Source organism: Poecile atricapillus, chromosome W, assembly GCF_030490865.1.
Source record: "Poecile atricapillus isolate bPoeAtr1 chromosome W, bPoeAtr1.hap1, whole genome shotgun sequence".
Lineage (NCBI taxonomy): Eukaryota > Metazoa > Chordata > Aves > Passeriformes > Paridae > Poecile > Poecile atricapillus.
The window spans coordinates 24,500,967-24,517,210 of NC_081288.1; the positions used below are offsets into that span (position 1 = coordinate 24,500,967).

Sequence of the window (16,244 nt, forward strand, 5' to 3'; positions counted from 1 at the left end):
ATTTCTGCTGGCCTTTGCGGCTGTTCTTGCTCATCACAGAAGTACTGGTGACTTTAATAGGATTCTGTCTCATCTTTCACTTTAAGAAACAGATGATATCTTCCACACATGCGTGCACCAAGTCTGGATACAAATAACAGTGAGCAAAAAGGTTGAGATAGAAATGGATGATTATTTGAACCTCTGGGTCCTGGATAATGTAGAGCAAATGCAGAAACCGTGGAGCAAGCCACAACTGGAAAGGAAGATTAGATATTAAAAAGGCAGAACAAACAAAACCTCCAAAATCACCATCAGCATAAAGCAAAGGAAAATAACTGCAAATTAATTCTCATCTCTGTAGCCAAGTCCATAACACAGACTGACTGATGTTGAGGATTTTTTTAATTTATTTTTTTTATTTTCTTTCCAAATCTCTCACCAATATACACATGCACACAAAGGGCAGACAAGTGGGAAAAACCTGATTTAAGGATGCTTCTTCAAAACAACTTCCTTACTAACAAAATTAACTGAGGGTGCCAAGAGCTTATCCATGCTTTATATGGATGCAACTGCAGACATAAAGTAAAACTGATGTTTGTTTTTTTGTGTGTTTTTTTGTTTGTTTTTTTGTCTCTGCCATTTAGATAACAAGACATCAGATATACAGCTTCTTCAGAAAAGAAAGGACCAAAAGGTAATTCACTTACTGGGATTTTTAAGAATTATCTCCCTCCCCTTAGTATTTAGATGGCTTTTCTCCCACCTTATTTAGATCCATCAAACTCAAATGGCCAGTTTCTATTTGAGTCCTTTTCTTTACTCTGAGACTTTCTGAATTTCTTCACTGTTTCTTGCTATCTCCAAAATGCTGAATGCCCTCTTTGTTTTCCTCTCTTCATTTGTGCAAGATGAGACTGCAGAATGGAAAAGTCTGGCCAGTCTCATTTAGTGCTGTTTCTTGCCCCCCCTTTGAGGCCTCTGGCCTCAAACCCCAGCTGTTTCCAGTGCAGCAGTCAAGGGTGGAGGACCTAAAAGAGTCTGAGCATCCTGAGAGAGGTCAGTGAGAACCAGACAAACACCAGCCTCCCAGTCCCACCCCTCCAGGAGAGGCAAAAGTACAAATCTTCCCCAGAAGATAAAGCCTTGTTTTTTTCTTTCTTTTTGTCAGTGAATGAGTGAAAAGAGACAAACAAGCTGAAGCAAATAAAATGACAGGAAGCCACAGAGCTTTCTGCTAAAAGCTGACTGACAAGTAGGTCTGGCTGGAATTTTCCCAGTGGTGAAAACTCATGGCTGCCCTTCTCACTTCATCTGTATGGAAAGATAAGAAAGATCAACTGCCCGCTCTAATTGCTGGTGAACTCAATCAACAAGCTCTTTGTACTAATTCATCAGGGAAGATACAAATACATGAAAATATTATCACTGTCAGCTTTTTCACTTTAGTAACTATGCAAGTACATACACACATTAGCTGCAGCCATTCCATGCTCTAGCAGATTTCCATGCAGCTCTTGGGGGTCAAAGCCCAGAAGCACACAACCTGTATTTTGCATGATGTCAGGATAATAAATAGGTGTAATCAAGATGCACTGTCCAGGATAAAAAGCAACATCCATATCCTGCATAAATACATGTTTTGTTGGATAGACAACAGCTGCAACTCGGTGACAAAAATTTATCTAAGTGGGATTCTTTCCCTACCAAAAAATCCTTTTTTAAGGATGATGAAAGAAGGTTGCAGAACAATCACAGTGACCATTGATTAACCAAGTAATGCCTGGCAGGAGACTGCAGGTCTAAAATACTTGTTATCATGTGCATAAACATTCCCAACCAGACACCAAGAATGTTGAGGGAATGACTTCCCACTGTTTTAAGCCTGAAAGTTTGTATCCATACAGAACAGTATTTGACAGCCAGAGTTGCAAAATAAAGAATCATAGAACCATAGACTATCTCAAGTCAGATAGGACCCATCACTGAGTGCAACTCCCTGCTCCTCACAGGACTACCTAAAACTAAACCATATGACTAACAGGTTTGTCCATGGTCAGAGCTCATGGAGTCATGACCAGAGTTCAAGAGCTTGGTGACATGACCCTGGGGAGCCTGTTCAAGTGACTCACCACCCTCCCAGTGAAGAATTTTCCTGGTGTCCTAGGATGGTTTGCAGAAAGGATGTGGGAATGCAGCTCCCACCAGATTTCTGATATCCTAACACCAAGTCAAAACATAGGAAATACATATGAGAAAAAGGATCCATTCTTCTATTCAGAGGAAAATCCCTACCTGCTATCATGTATTTCACCAGTAAAATCACCTTTCTCCAGACCTAAACTTTTACTGTTTCTGCCTAAAGAGTAAGAACTTCAATAGCTGAAAATGCTGCACCAAAAAAAGGCCATTACTGGGTGGAACACACATCCAACTAGTGGAATAAATGCTATACGCCATGAAGAACTCTTACGTCTCTTATTTTTACCAAAAGCAAAGATTTTGCAAGAAAACAAATCATCCTCCACCCAGCAGAGTTGGAGGCCAGGTGACTGGAACTTCTTATATCGCAATTACTGCTTCATGGGAACAGAAATTACATGAAGCAGTGTTCTTTTCTCCAGTGCTAAGTATTATAATATATCAAAACTCCTGGGGATTAAAATGCTCCAGGAATACATGTAGAATAAAAAGAATAATAAAGGATAAAAGGTATAGCAATTATGAACAAACAAAACTAACAATAACCTAGTGCAAGAAGCAGTGAATGTGACAGGGGGCAAAAAAATTTCTTTTTCTTTGTTGTTAGAAAGAGCTACAATGTCTCTCAAACAATGCAGCACTAACTAGAGAAACAATCTGAAGAAAAGAAAGACATTGGGAAAATTGGGCTCCTTCAAAAGCAAGAAACACTGAACTTGGAAGTACAAGACATCAGTCTAGTTAATTGCCCTGCTTCTGGTTAAATATCATCAAATACTTCAGATAACTGAGTTTGCATAAGTAGTGTTTAAATGAAGTATCCATGTAACAGGCATGTAACTCTTACAACTTCTTGAAACATCTGTCTGAGGGCTAAGACCACCAGTGGCACCCTAATTATATGTAATCTTGTAGTTTCACCCTGAGGATCATCAGATAAAATTGCAATCAGACAGGTGAACACAGGTCCCAGATGTCTCATTAAAACAACACAGATGGAACTATTTTATCGGCTTTCATCTGTGTCAGCTAAAAACTGGAATCCATTCAGCTGTGAAAGGGGTCAAATCTGAAGTAATGGAGGAGTAGATGGGAAAATTACCAGGGAATCAAAATACTACTCAGTTTTCATCTTTGTTTCTGAAAGGGTGTGACCTAGACACCATCAACTTAAGCTCAAAGAATGAAACTTCCACAGGATTAAATAATTTGATCTGCAAAGATCTCTACTAAGAGAAATGACTGAAGTCAATGACTCATGACCATCAGTGGCATCTCATAAATAACCTTACTATGTATTTCAAAAAAAAAAAAAAGAAACTTTGCAGGACTGCAGATTGACCTGAAAAGTGGTAACTCCATTAACAGAAACAGAATTTCTCAATTTAGAAGTTCAAATGTTCTCATACTAAATTGACTCAGAAAGAGGTGATGTCAATGGCATTTCATTAACAATGTTATTAGAGATGCCCCCCTTTAAAGCAAGTATTGAGACTAAAATCAGCCTGGACACCCTTACCTGGACTGAGATGGTTTCAGAAGACCTATGAGAAGAGTGACTTCAGAGTGTGCTTGTGCTGTGCCAGGCTCACAGCACGACTTTCAGTGCTGTGAAAATGTGTCACACAAAGGTGTGCCCAGACAAGGTGAACTTCATTTTTCTCCACAAGAATGACTATTTCAGCCCCAGTCCTTCACAATACTTAGCCTACAATGCTTGCTGAACTGCTCCATGAGAAGTAGCTCACATCTGACCTATTGCCCAACACTTACCTGAACCTCAGCTGTTTCTCAGAAATAAGCCAATACCATGTACTTCACAAATGAAGGAAACTAGCCATTTCAGCTCCCTGGTTGTGAACCAAGAATATTTTTGGAGTCCTTGCAGCCTCCTATCTTTTTCTGCTTATCAATCAGACATGGAAATACATGTATTTCAGTTCTTTGTAAATCTAGAAGCATTTTGATAAAATGCTCACATCAATACTGATCCTCACTAGGAAAGCCCTGAGCAGTCACTGCTGTTCTTCTCGGAGTAATTGAATACCCTTTGACAGGGAGATGTCCATGTGAGCAAGTGAAAAGTCAGTAAGATCTAAGATCATCTAATTCTACTCATTATATGTCTTCCCAGCTTTTTATCTGCAGGTGCCAAAGAAAGAAATTGTGCTGGAGCACAGGATGACCATTAACTCTCCCCAGCAAGTACAGGGGATATACAACCTATATCCCTCATGCAGATCAAAGTGTTCAAATAATTTCTGTGCATCCAATGCTAGGACAGCAAAATGCTGTCCTATTTCTCCTAGGTGGATGTAAATGTTCTGAGAAAGCAGTTGTTGTAATGGGGATGCATGGAACAAGCAATAGCTGACCAAGTTAGTTTAAGATGTTGTGTCTTTTTTAGACTTTTCCAAGGCACGCTTTTTAATTTTTGTCAAACTGAATAATCTTTTGGAAAATCTCATGTGCAGTTATTAATCTTTTTCTCATTCTCTGCTAAAATTGCCTTCCTCAGAGGTGCAGCAAATGTTGCTGCAATGAACAGTGTTTAAGAAGCTGAATGCCAAACAAAAATCCTTGCTGTTGAAATGTCCCAGTCAGCTACTATGATACAAATGTGGGTGATGTTAAGTGAAGAGAGCTGGCTCCTCAGTCCTTATAGAGATGCTACCCCATCTTCCTGGTGGACACAGAACAACTGCACTGCTTTTCCCTAGAACCAAGAAAAAGGTGGAGCTACAGAGAAGCCCACAGAAATCACAATTCCAAAACTAACAAAGAACTCCAATGTTTTTTCAAAGCACCAGCAACAGTGGGAAAGCACCAGGGGTTTACAAAGTCAGACATGAGGCTTTATTGTGGAATAGTAATAGGAGCACTGCGCGAAGTAACACAGAAAGCAGACTGGGTGCCTTGAAAAAGGCCCAGGAAATACTGCACCTTCTTGCATCACACTAGGCATCATCTCAGGATACCAAACCCTCACTGTTCTAAACCTCAAATAACTGATTATATTCGTAAATCTGAAGAGAAACTACATAAAAATCTTCAAGAAACTATTCCTTGTTTGGTGTCTTGACTCCCTCCACAGACTCAGAGGTGACATTACTTATGAAAGCTACATGCCACTAAGCAGATGACAACTGCTAAGTCAGAAAGGCGCTGTGAGTCCCATTATCATGATCCATTTCTGACCAGCCTCAGTGATCTCCATGGCACTTTTTTCTGACCACCTGTTTAGAACAGGTAGAAATGTAAGACTTAGTCTGATTTTATATAAAATTACTTTATTCATATTCTAAGTCTGAATAATAATGGAAAATACATCTAAATAAAAGTCTCCAATGTTGCATGGCTCTCTTTTTTTTTTTTTTTTTGTGCCAAAGAGGGATTGGGAGGGCAGAGGAAGTACTGCTTAGGCTACTCGGGATAGATTCTGACCTCTTCACAAAGGTTCCACTGTGCTGGGGAGTTTGAATTGCTATCTGTTTCTTGGTGGATACTAATTTCCTCCCAAACAGTCTGAAGGAAAATATCTTGGCTTACAAAACCAGGTCTGTTAATTTCCAGTCATCTGTACTGAAAAGCATAGATAAAAGACCCAAGCATATTTTATCACCTGAGACTTCAGGCCTCTAGTATTCAACACGTCCTTTAGCAAGTACACAAAATCTCAATTATAAAATGGAAATTCAAGTCTAAAACTAAGCCACAAAAGGTATAAAAATCTAATTATTTGATTATAGACTTAGTTTGTCAAAGTCTTGAATTTGCATATAAAAAAAAAATAAAGAGAAGGGGAAAGGGCAGGAAGAAACAGCAATCTGTGCCTTTTATTTCACATACATGTGCAGTAGGCCGGTTTACAGAAAGACAAAAGGCTCGTGAAATGTAGGAGCACTGCAAGTCCCCATAACACGTGACAGTTTTAGATCAAAACCTCAGTGCTGTAGAAATACAGCTTTAACTGAATACTTACTGCTGCACAAATTAATGTAAACATAAACAGATGCTGAGTTTCTCATTCTGTATTGCATCAATAGCAATTAGATCTTGCATATGAAGTGGAAAAGAAACAAAGGAAAGCAACGTACTTCTGCTTTATAACTTTATGTGTTTGCCTCTGAGGCATGCAGTGAACTATTTAACAGATAAACAACCCAGTGCTGCCCTTAACAAAATATAATCTGCATGCAGGGCAATGCAAATGCAGAAAAACCCTCACAATCCATGATAGTTTAGGGCTCAGTCACTATTACTGTGAGGTGGATTGTTAACGATGGCTGCAACAGCCAGTGGAACTTCTTGACTAGGAAGAGGGTGAAAAGCAGGAGAACACTGACCAATTTTATTGTTCAAGGCTTCATCAACACTGCTATCGTTGTCACCCTCTTAAATTGATGTAAAAAACACCAAGCTAATAATCTGTTCATCAAATACACTCTCACTTTTTCCCACCTGCCAATCAGAATCCCTCTCTCCCATGCTCAGCAGGTGGTAGCTGCCATTCTGTTAAAAGTATTTGTTTGATCGTGGTCCCAAAACTGGTATATGGCAATAACACATACAGCCCTATCACTACTATCATTCATTGGAAGAGCATCTGCTGGTATCCAAAGATTTCATGGCATTTGAGCTGGTTTTGATGTGAATTGCTGCAAAGACACTCACATACTGAGCATACTTTAATAAAACAGCTAACATTATGGGGATTTTGACTTACAATAATTTTTGTATGGACAATACAGTATGCCAGACAGGACACTTGCTCCCTTTACTAGGCAGTAAAGGGAGCCTCCATAGCAAGGGTTCTTATAGGTCATCTTAGCTGGATAGGGTGAGACTCCCTAAAACATGTCTCTGTATAATTTTTGTAACCCAGCTGGCCCATGGTCCTACCTGACCACTGTGAGATATGTATAATGTGTCACTACAGATCACCTTAACCTATGTACAAAACATTTCCTAACTATCTTAAGTATGTACAAAAGACTGTCCTACATGATCATTTCTACACATGCAGGAACTGTTCCTATTGATTGTCTTACTCTTGTACAATTGATTAACTTTGCAGCAGGAACTGCCTGTGAATATCTGGGACAGACAGATTCTTTGCCCAGGATGTTAATCGGCATGCTTAAGCATACAAATTGGTCTAGGTGCAGCAGGGTCTGCCTGGAAAATCTCAAGAACTGTCTGAAATTCCCACCAGGACCACTCCTGTAACAAGCTGTCAAATACTTCTTGTGCCAGCTGTTCCATCAATCACCTGGTTTCAACCTGGGCTGCTGCCTCAAACCAGTCCTTTATCTCATCTGTGCAGACAACACGCCTGGGAGTTCCAGGACCGCTATGGGAATTTAAGTGTACTGGGGGTGCACACAGGCACAGACCTGAGAGCCAGCTACACTACAATTAGAATTAAAGAACTAAACTTTAGATTCCTGCTTAAATCACATAGCCCTTGCTCAGCTGGCTAGAGCATGGTGCTAATAACACCAAGGTCATGGCTTTAATCTCTCTATGGACCCTTCATTTACGGGCTGGACTTGATGATCCTTGTGTGTCCCTTCTAACTCAGAATATTTTGTGATGTCAGTATGATGTCAAATGATGGCAATACCTGACCTAGTGAACTGTCTTCAAAGATCATATGAAAGTGGCTAAGCAGTAACTCATACTGCAGAGAATGCCCAAAGTTAGGTGATCTTTATGTCATGCATTATCTGAGTTTGGTTGTGCTGGATGACACCACTGATTTTGAATGAGAGTGCAGACATCAACACTTCTGATATGAAATCATCTAATGAAGTACTGGTACTCAGATCTGTGGTCTACTGTTTCTGGTAACAGTAAAAGCTGGAATACTACAAAAATCTATTCATCATCCCTTCAAGTTCATAAATCAATTGCAGCACATGTAGACTAAACTATTTAAAGGAGATGGCTTTTCTGCTCTATCAGTGTTGAAGAGACTGTGTATCTGGGCCATTTACTCACAACTGCTCATTCTAGATCTGCTTTATTCAGTTCTCCTGATGTTGCCATCAGTGTGTCAGGCAACATCTGGGAAAACAAACTCACCTCATCTGCATTCCACCCACCACATACAGTACTGCCTTATCAGCTGTTCCTTCTGCTCTGGGACAGTGCAGATCACAATGGACCTAAAGCCTCTATTTCCCTGTGAGTGAATTGACACCACATTCCATGTTCAACAATGAGGTCCAGAAGCCAAGTGCTCAAGCTGCACACCTTCAATAGTTTGTTCCTGAGTTTCTTCATGTAAGACTGAACTGAAAAAAACACACAATACCCTGCAGCCTGATATTTGCAAATCACAGCTGTAATAGATGAATGTTTCACAGGTTTGGTTTGGTTTTTTTTCTTTCTTTTATTTAATGTTCAAAGACCATTTTCAGTTTCCAGTTATTTTGTGAGATGCATTGCTATAATAGATACATCTACTGTGTCAGGACCAAAGCTGACTAACACAACTAAAGTGATCATATAAAATGAATTTACACTGCCAGGTAACTTTCCAGTTCACAGTCACAGCCATATATGACCACAAAAATTTGGAAGAGTAATGTGTAGGCCGTACTGAGTAGAGCAAGAATGAAGTATGTGGCTGTGGAATAGTTTAATTACTGGCACCATTATCAGCAGCCCATACTTCAAGGATGCTTACTGCTGATTACTAATTGCATGTAGTAAGTTTAGTTAATGGGAGAGAGCTCACAATCCAAACAGCTTGTAAGTTGAGCAAGAGCTTTTAAGCCTCCATCCATCTCCCTTGAGGTTATTGGCAAAGCAGTGAGGAGACAGGCCAAGTTATGCTGGGGAATGTTACAAGCATCTTGGTAGAACCAGCTGTTAAAATCTTCAGACTAACTGGTTTAAAGAAATACATCCAGCAAATTGCCATCTTGACTGTGTCTGACCCTTTTCCTGGAAATGCTGTTATTTTGGCTCAGCTCCACAGTTAAGTCTGCTCCTCTTCTGTCCCATATCCCCTATCATGTGCTCCAAGCAAAGGAACACCTTTCCCTGGCCATTCTCTCCTGTGTTCCATCCTTCTTCCAAGCAGGCTTCTGGCAGTCTGGCAGCACCCACTTCTAGGGAAAGAATGAACTTTCAGCCTGTTGCTCCTGGGGTGCAACAGGAGTGTGAACAGCTGTGTCACCTTGCAAAAGGAAAAATAAGACTTCTCTAAATTTTAAGAGGAACATCTGACATGCTTAATTTGCAGCAGTAAAGTGGATATGTTGGTTTGCTGGCCCTAGAAATTCAGATATAATCCATGGTACCTTGTCTTTCCTTTCTTGCAGTGAAATGTCCAATTTTTCTCTAAAACCTGAGAGAAAACAACAGCCACAGCCAAGACTAATTTTCTATGCCTTTTTTCAGGACACTGGTTGCTCTAACTCTAAGCTAAGCAGCATGTATTTTAAGAGCTGCAGGATATGTTAAGAAACATTGCCAAATACAAAATATTTTAGTCTCCAAAATTCTTCCTTTTAAAAAGTTAATATGCTACAGGAAACTGTTGCCTGAATTCTAAATAGCTACTTGAAAACAAAAAAGCATCCACACTATTTATGGAGGATCTAACATTATGTGCTCCCTTCCAATGTGGTGAGCAGGAACAGGACCAGAAGCAGGACTTTTCCCAGGACTTCAGGGCTTAATCTAACATGCCAGCTCCTGCTGCATTAGAAGGAAGAGGTTGGAAGCTCATACACATCCAATGGGAAAAAAACAAACATGAAATTAAATGTTTTCTGTAGCATCTAGAATGTGTTCCAAAACAACTGAACACTGGTGAATGAAAGCTAAGCAGAAAGCTCTCATGCTATCACTCAGTCTAAACCCTTTTAAAAGTCAGAAATTGGTATTGATTACAGGTTTTAAAAAGAACTATGGAGGGTCATTTAAACTGAAATGTAGTATCTACTGTAACAGTGAATCCATAGATCACTTTAGAGAAAGACAGGCTTTCTAGTAAACATCCAACATCAGCTCTATGTTTTCTTAACACCAGGCAGCATAATACAGCTCCCAAGAGTGCAGGTGAAATACATGAACCCAAACCAATCATTAAATCCTCTCTAGGGGCTACATAAGAAACAAATGAGATGAGCTCCTATAGCTGTCTGTAAACAGCTCCTCTGTTGTCTGTGCTAAAACCTGCAGAATGATCTGGATATGAGCCAGCACCATTCCTGGCTTTTTAAAACTCTCTTTTTATTTGTAACTCTTTGCTCTCTTTTGGCATGTCTGTCACATTCCCCTATGCTCACTACTATATATTGTATTTTTTTGGCCACTGAAATCCAGGAAATTGTTTGGTGTGGAGAACAGTGAGCTCTGAACAAGGGGGGCACCTGGAAAAACCTATTTATGCATCAATAACTCCATCCAGCTAGAAAGTGGTCCTCAGCCTAAAGCCTATGGGTTACATGCAAGATAGTCTAGTGCTGATTTAGATCACCAGTCATATAAAAAAAATAAGGCTGAGTGAAGAGGAAGGGACAAAAATATTTTGCTCTGCTCATATCTGCTCAGTGCTTTGCCTATAAATCAGAAATCTGGGAATCACTAAAGTAAGCTCTCTTGGTTATTATTTACTTAACTAGATTGGACCATACCCAAATGACCAGAAGGAAAACACTAAGAGGTTTGTCTTCCCCAGCTGAGAGGCTAATTAAAACCCCTACAATTTGCAGAAAAGCACGTGCAACATAGACACGTACAAGATTTATAAGAACAAACCTCCTCCTTGCCATGAAGCTATAAAGAACAGAAGGAAGATCTCTGGCTAATTAGGTTAATATCAGCTTATGGCTTCATGTAGAAGAGCCAATGAAAAAAAAAGTTATTTTCTCAAGAATCACTTTTCTCTCTCTTTTCCATCTCTTTCTAAAACTTTCTGTAATTCCATATTTCACAATGTGGTGTGCTTTGAATTTCCCCTTTAATAAGTACAGCAATTTGCTAAATTTTTGTTTTTTCCTTGTTTCAGAGCACTGTTCAGAACAGTCTGGTAAGTCATACAAATTATTGACACCAACTTCAAATGCTAAAATCTGAATACTTCATTCTACCTCCAGAGCTAAAAAACATACAGTTCAAAATCAATGCTGTGCATCCATGTTCTCATTTAAACTTTTTAACTGTGAAAAGATAATTATTTTGAGTAAGTGATTTTTTCCCCCTCTTGAAATCTCTTCATGTTTATTCCTCTTGGAAGAGCATCCAGATAAAAAAAGGCAGCTATTGTACTAATGCTACCTCATCATAGTGTGTGTACTTAGGGCTTCACACACCTGTGCTTGAGGAATTCAGGGCAGTTGAGAGTTTACAGTGACAGACTTGGGCTTATTGAGCAAGATACTCAAGATTCCACCATTGCTACTGGGAAGAAGTATCCTTAGAAAAACACAATGTGATCAGATGGACAGCCAGAATCCTCTTGCTAGCAGGTAAAATTCTAAGCTGCTAAACAAAATATTTCATTAGCTGCTCTCATTCCAGAGAAACTGAACTGATTTTAGCCATTTAGCATCTTCTGCTTAGGTGTAATCAAGGTTACAATCATGTCAGTTAGAATTTGTCATCAGGGAGAATACTTTTAGGCAGTAGTTCCCCTGCAATTCACCGGTCAAGGGAGATGAGGAACAGAGGGGTGACATCAAATAAGAAGTATATGACTGACACCAGTGTCTGTCTGTCTTTACCTTGAGCTCATCTGCATCATAGAAGTCTATGCGCACAGCAGGGACCATCCATGTCTGGAACAGAGTTGCCAGGATCTGTTTGGCAATCGCATCTGCGATGAGGTGAAAGTGGAGTGGGTTTCGCCTGATATGAGAAGGGAGAGAAACACATAAGTTCAAAGGTTTCCAATTCCTGTTTTTAAAGGACAACATCAGAATTTACAAAGCTTTACTTGTGTCTGAGACATCGAGTTTTCAGCGTGCAGCATGTCTGGTGGAGTCCTGCTCTATGGCCAAAATGCTGAGACACAATATGAATACATGTGACCGCAACAAAATACTCGATCAGTTTCTGAGTGGATATGAACATACAGATCCTTTGACTTCAGCAGAATATGATGATTTATAACAGCTAAGAGACTTGTGCCTTGCACCAACTCCTTAAAAAAAGGCCAAGTTAATACCCCTTTGGAGACTTGAGCTCTGGAAGAGATTGTTCCAGTTTCTAGGTGAACCTGGTAATTTATCTTTGTGGTAAGAACAGCATCTGTGGAGAAATGAGGGTGCAACCGAAGGTTAAAAATAATAATTTGAATGAGGTAAAATTCTGGAACCTTGAGTTTACATAGAACTTTCTACAAAGCAAACTTGAAAATCAACAGCTGTCTCACAGGAACCCAAAATTAGGTGTTTCAGGTAAGTGCCTTCTAGCTATTCCCTGACATAGTGAATAGAATGGAGATTGCAAAATCTCACCACATCCTTTTTCCTAAGAGAAGGAATAGTTAAAGGGAGGCAGGAAGAAAGGAAACATTTTACTTCCAAACACCAGATCTGGGTTCACCTCTGTAGTCACAGGACTTGGGCTAACTGAAGAGCTTCAAAACACGAAGGGTGAAGCCAGTGTCAGCAAGAGTGGCAAGCTCTGACGAAGTGTATGGATTTTTCTATACTAATGTGAGCTTAGATATTATAAATACCTTATTTAATTCCTTTAACCTCCCTCTCATTTTGGAGGACAGTAAGCAACATAATTTGATCTTAACTTCTGTGGTAGGAAACCTACCAGTGGAAGCTAGTCACAAATTGTAGTCTTCCATGTTTAGCCCAGCTTAGCAACTTTCCCTGTCAGCAGAAAAGGACAGACTTTGAAAAAAACACTAAGAAGACAAATGGTTTGTTTAGACTTTAGCATGGGATCAACCTTTCTTTGATCCCTAGTGAAAGAGTGGATTCTCATTTCTATGGAATTTGTAAAGCTAAATGAGTGTACTTGTTAATTGGTATTTTTCATCTAACAAGAGAAGTATTTCGTTTCAGATGTTGATGAAAGAGGAAGATGAGTGATGCTACTACATTCTTCAGTGTGAATGAGAAGTGAGGAAAACTATGTTAGTTCAGGCCAGTATACTTCCATTACACTTTTGGGTTTAACCCAAGAAATGAAGGTTATCTTTTCCTCCATTTTCTACATTAACGAAAAATGTGCCTTCCTCTTTAATGTTTCACTTCTTGCTTTGATGAGTAATACTGTTTCCCACTGAACAAAGTCCACAGGAAAATGTAAAAATACATATAATGGTACATAGTATTTTAACAGACCCCTCAGCAGAAAGAGGATATTGTAAGAAGCAATGTATGACTGGATTTTGCAGTGTCAGAAATACTGCACCTAAGACCCAACCCAGTGAAGCTGCTTCAAGGACACTGTGGATCACATAATGTGCTTACAGGAAAAGCAGAAAATGGCTGCGTAGAAGTTTTATATAGGAGATAATAACGATGGCAGAATAAATCTAGAGCTGATCTGCCTTAAACAATATCCAAAACACTAAGCCACAACATCTTTTTCAAAAGACAAAGGTCTTTCAATCTCCAGTTTGCCCTACAGGGAGAAGGGGAGAGGGAAAGGCATAAGCTGCCAGCTGCTGAGTGTCCCATTACCAAGCTAAAGGGATCACAGCAATTACATCTGCTTCACCAGCCCAGCAGGAGAGTAGAAGAGGACATCCTGGCTCATGCAGATTCCGCAGTAACCAGGCACCTTGCCAAGAAAAAAAATCAGGAAATAGCAGTGATCAGGAAATACATCTCATTATCAGAGACAAGGCCAAGAGAAGCAAAGTACAACACCGGTGGCTTTGGGTACAGGCAAAGCAGTATCTCAAGACAAACAGACGTTCAATATCAACATACATATCCCACACAGGTCCCTCTGCTAAGCAGGGGCTGAGTCTGGATTCTGGTAGGACTATTTCACAGCTGGTGTTCAGTAATTTCCTTACATCTTTTTTATTATGGGGTTATTTATCTTATATTCCAAAGTAGAATAAGAAGAGTAAAAAAATCAGTCAAAAAAAAAAAAGCTCCATCTTCTTTCAAATGATCATTTAGTTAAATGGAATTGAAATAAAATATTTCAAGATGAAACACACTAGTTGAAAAGGAAAAATCTGACACAAAGACACTCAGATGTTCAGTAGCAGTTTATACTTATCTGAATGACCCAGAGTGTATGAAACTTAAATGGGAACAAGTGGGTGACATTTACTTTAGTTCATCTCCTACTGGGAGAAAGAAAAAAGGATAGCTGTACTCCCACACAAAAATCTCTTTCAAGTTGTTAGCCTCATGGTAAAGATTCAGCTGGAAGGAAAGCGTGTGTCAGAGGCAAAGCAGAAGATTATCACTTACAAAAATATATCCCCAAAACAGTATAGTGACCTGATGACATCTACAACTAAATGTGCATCAGCCACAGAAAATTTTACTCCAGACGAGATTTCAGTTCTGTGAAATGTGAGGTTCAGCACGGTGCTGGAAGCCAACAGTGCACAGCCTCAAAGCTGGAAGACCCTCTGAAGGTAACCGTACTAGCATACACACAGATGACATCTTTCACCTCTTCTGCTGCCTGCAATATGTGAAGCCTGAAAGATATGGATTGCTTCGAAGTGTTTAAGAAACAAGTTCAGAAGCTTGAAGATCAACCAACATTCATTATAAAAGATACAGAAGAGATTCTGCAAGACGAGAAATCTATCGCAGGAGATAGATAAGAGGGATGCCATGATTATCTGAGAGCATGATTAAATCACTGGCTCTAAGAATTAGGGATGACAATCAGGATATTGTGAAGGATTCCACTAAAAGCTGAATTTCATTAAACTTGGACATTTTTCCCATTTTCCACTGGGCACATCAAGAGAAATTAAAAAACACATATTTAGGGTGGTTGTATCTTGCACTGATAGAAATCACTATACTGTAACGGGGACAGTATATGCAACTATGGAATAACATGGGTCAATATATGGCAACTGAGATAAACTTCTCCCACAAAACTAACAGGTTTTGGAAAATCCACAGTATTCAAATGAATTAATCTGTTTGGGAATAAGTGTTGCAAGTATCCCAGGTTTCAGAACCCTGAGCCCCAGGTCTTCCAGACTCCTTACTACAGAAGCAGGTATTGAAAAAGCCATAGAATTTCTCACAAGGTTCAGAAATACTTAATCTTATTTACTCAAATGATTTTGAATATTTGAATTTCTACCAACTACAACTTTTCAGTTTCTGCTACATGGAAAATGCTGATGCATTAAGGTCTTATTGTGGTAAAATTGTAGTTCCAAAATGTGGCTATTTCCCATCAAGTGGAAACTTAAGGTTCTATGTACTCTATTCAGAAAACTGCAAATCTTCATATATTAACTTATTTCCACTTATCTTAAGATCAGAACACTATCTGACAAAGTAAACCATATGTAAAGAGCACACAGTCATTTTCCTAAATTACTTTCCTCAAAAGTGAACAAAGGAAGATTCTAGCCAAGATTTTTAAGCATGGATGCTTAAATATAGGCTCTTAGACCTAAATATAGGAGTTTGAATGAATGTCCTCATTTTCAAAATTGCTGAGGTCCTATAAAGTTAGTAAAATGAAAAGAAGTCAATTTTTTAAAAGTCAGGCCATGAATTTAGAAGTCTATTCCAAGGTACCCACTTCTCTACATTTCTTCTTATCATGATGTCTTATTCTTGCATTTCAAAACTTCTTATTCTTCATCAGATTTATGATCTGCTTGCTCAAGCATTTGTGGCCCTTTCTTTTCAAATAGCCACTGCCACAGAGTTAAATACAGAAATCTACAATTGAAAAAGGGAGTAGTGAACCAAGACTCACTCTTCCCTTCTGCACTATTCCATAGCTCAATTGTTAGTAATTCAAAAGGCAGCTCCTTGGCTGCTTGGTTACACAGTTCTCTCTCTGTAACAGAGGAATTTTATTTTCTCAGAATATAAAAAGGTCAGTAGCCCAGGGGGTTTATTTCCAAA

The 16,244-nt window shown here is 39.2% G+C and overlaps 1 protein-coding gene across 2 annotated transcripts in view; it reads right to left on the reverse strand.

The window, feature by feature from the left end:
• LOC131591946 (xylosyl- and glucuronyltransferase LARGE1) overlaps nucleotides 1–16,244 on the reverse strand; it is a 270,653-nt gene that overhangs the window by 111,966 nt on the left and 142,443 nt on the right. For both annotated transcript variants that reach the window (XM_058863082.1, XM_058863081.1), the window contains one exon: nucleotides 11,928–12,051. In XM_058863082.1, the coding sequence (XP_058719065.1) occupies nucleotides 11,928–12,051 (124 nt within the window). The remainder of the gene's footprint in view (nucleotides 1–11,927; nucleotides 12,052–16,244) is intronic.